The 2,500-nt window shown below is 44.6% G+C and overlaps 1 protein-coding gene across 1 annotated transcript in view; it reads left to right on the top strand.

Annotated features, from left to right (window-relative positions):
• hace1 (HECT domain and ankyrin repeat containing E3 ubiquitin protein ligase 1) overlaps window positions 1-2,500 on the top strand; it is a gene marked incomplete at both ends in the record, with an annotated part of 38,883 nt that overhangs the window by 20,970 nt on the left and 15,413 nt on the right. The window contains one exon of the mRNA XM_080541122.1: window positions 2,408-2,500. This exon is cut by the window's right edge and continues 19 nt beyond it. Within this exon, the coding sequence (XP_080397248.1) occupies window positions 2,408-2,500 (93 nt within the window). The remainder of the gene's footprint in view (window positions 1-2,407) is intronic.

Here is a 2,500-nt window from a genome sequence, read left to right as displayed (position 1 = left end):
TGAGAAGCAGAGTTGTTGCCTTGTTGAAAACATATTCAGACTCCCAGCTGTTCTACACGAGTTTATGACATGCAGCTGTATCATGCGGTGGTTTCTATGCAAACCAGAGACTATAAAAACAAAAGATATTCATTCTGAAATAACATGAACTATTATCCTTACACTCAGGTGGACTCAATTTAACTTGTTGAATGACTTGTTGAAGACATTTAGCATGTGACCTAATTTTAAGAGTGACAAAGGGTCTGAATACTTATGTACATGAGGTATTTCTGTATTTACATTTTAATACATTTGCAAACATTAAAAAACGTTTTTACTTAGATTATGGGGTACTGTGTGTGGATTGATGGCAAATCTATTCAAAAATGTGAAAAAAGTGAAGGGGTCTAAATACTTTCTGAAGCCTATGTAGAGACAAATCATGAATATCATTAACTTGAACCCTGGAAAGCAGTAGAGATTAAATCCCACGATAATTAGTTATAATAAGTTATATATAAAAGTTCTTTTTTTTCTATCTCAATTTCTTTCTTTGAGAAGCATGAATAAAAAGCAAAATGTATTTAGTTTATGCAATGATCAAATTAAAAACTGCCGATACACATTCGGTATTCGGTATTCGGTATTCGGCCAAGTGTTTCCTTAAATTCGGCTTCGGCCTCGGCCAAGAATTTTCATTTCGGTGCATCCCTAGTTCTAATGCCTCCCCCCCCCCAGCCCTTCAAGGACAGGTGTGAGTGGTTCTAATGCCTCCCCTCCCCTCCTCCCCCCCCCAGCCCTTCAAGGACAGGTGTGAGTGGTTCTAATGCCTCCCCCCCTCCCCTCCCCCCCCAGCCCTTCAAGGACAGGTGTGAGTGGTTCTAATGCCTCCCCCCCCTCCCCTCCCCCCCCCAGCCCTTCAAGGACAGGTGTGAGTGGTTCTAATGCCTCCCCTCCCCCCCAGCCCTTCAAGGACAGGTGTGAGTGGTTCTAATTAGGGATGCACCGAACATTCGGCCACCGAATGTATTCGGCCGAATATCGCAAAATAAAGCACATTCGGTATTCGGCCGAATGTGTGAAAACACCGAATGTTTACCACCGAATAGTGGCCGTGTTTTGATGACGCAATACAATTAAATATAACTCTCAAAAGGCGCGCGGCGCGAGGCGACGCGCTTTCAAAACTGGCTGCGTTCGTAAATTCACTCAGGAAATCCGATCAGCACTCGTGGAATGCCTCTCGTCCAATCAAATGACTCGGTTTCTCTATGACGTCGGGCCCAGTGTGCGCTCCAGCGCTCTCAGAGCGACTTTACGAACGCAACCTTACACTCATCTAGCTAGTTAGCTTAGCAGTCGTAGCTCAATTTAAAATTGGAGTGAGAAGCAGAGTTGTTGCCTTGTTGAAAACATATTCAGACTCCCAGCTGTTCTACACGAGTTTATGACATGCAGCTGTATCATGCGGTGGTTTCTATGCAAACCAGAGACTATAAAAACAAAAGATATTCATTCTGAAATAACATGAACTATTATCCTTACACTCAGGTGGACTCAATTCAACTTGTTGAATGACTTGTTGAAGACATTTAGCATGTGACCTAATTTTAAGAGTGACAAAGGGTCTGAATACTTATGTACATGAGGTATTTCTGTATTTACATTTTAATACATTTGCAAACATTAAAAAACGTTTTTACTTAGATTATGGGGTACTGTGTGTGGAATGATGGCAAATCTATTAAAAAATGTGAAAAAAGTGAAGGGGTCTAAATACTTTCTGAAGCCTATGTAGAGACAAATCATGAATATCATTAACTTGAACCCTGGAAAGCAGTAGAGATTAAATCCCACGATAATTAGTTATAATAAGTTATATATAAAAGTTCTTTTTTTTCTATCTCAATTTCTTTCTTTGAGAAGCATGAATAAAAAGCAAAATGTATTTAGTTTATGCAATGATAAAATTAAAAACTGCCGATACACATTCGGTATTCGGTATTCGGCCAAGTGTTTCCTTAAATTCGGCTTCGGCCTCGGCCAAGAATTTTCATTTCGGTGCATCCCTAGTTCTAATGCCTCCCCCCCCCCCCAGCCCTTCAAGGACAGGTGTGAGTGGTTCTAATGCCCCCCCCTCCCCAGCCCTTCAAGGACAGGTGTGAGTGGTTCTAATGCCCCCCCCCTCCCCCCCCCCCAGCCCTTCAAGGACAGGTGTGAGTGGTTCTAATGCCTCCCCTCCCCTCCTCCCCCCCCCAGCCCTTCAAGGACAGGTGTGAGTGGTTCTAATGCCTCCCCCCCTCCCCTCCCCCCCCAGCCCTTCAAGGACAGGTGTGAGTGGTTCTAATGCCTCCCCCCCCTCCCCTCCCCCCCCAGCCCTTCAAGGACAGGTGTGAGTGGTTCTAATGCCTCCCCTCCCCCCCAGCCCTTCAAGGACAGGTGTGAGTGGTTCTATGAACACCTGCTGGCCGGCCAGCCTGACTCAGACATGGTCCACCGGCCCGTCAACGAGAACGAC

Source organism: Nansenia antarctica (genome assembly GCF_963989245.1).
Source record: "Nansenia antarctica genome assembly, chromosome: 10".
Taxonomy (NCBI): domain Eukaryota; kingdom Metazoa; phylum Chordata; class Actinopteri; order Argentiniformes; family Microstomatidae; genus Nansenia; species Nansenia antarctica.
This window is presented reverse-complemented; position numbering and strand designations above follow the sequence as displayed.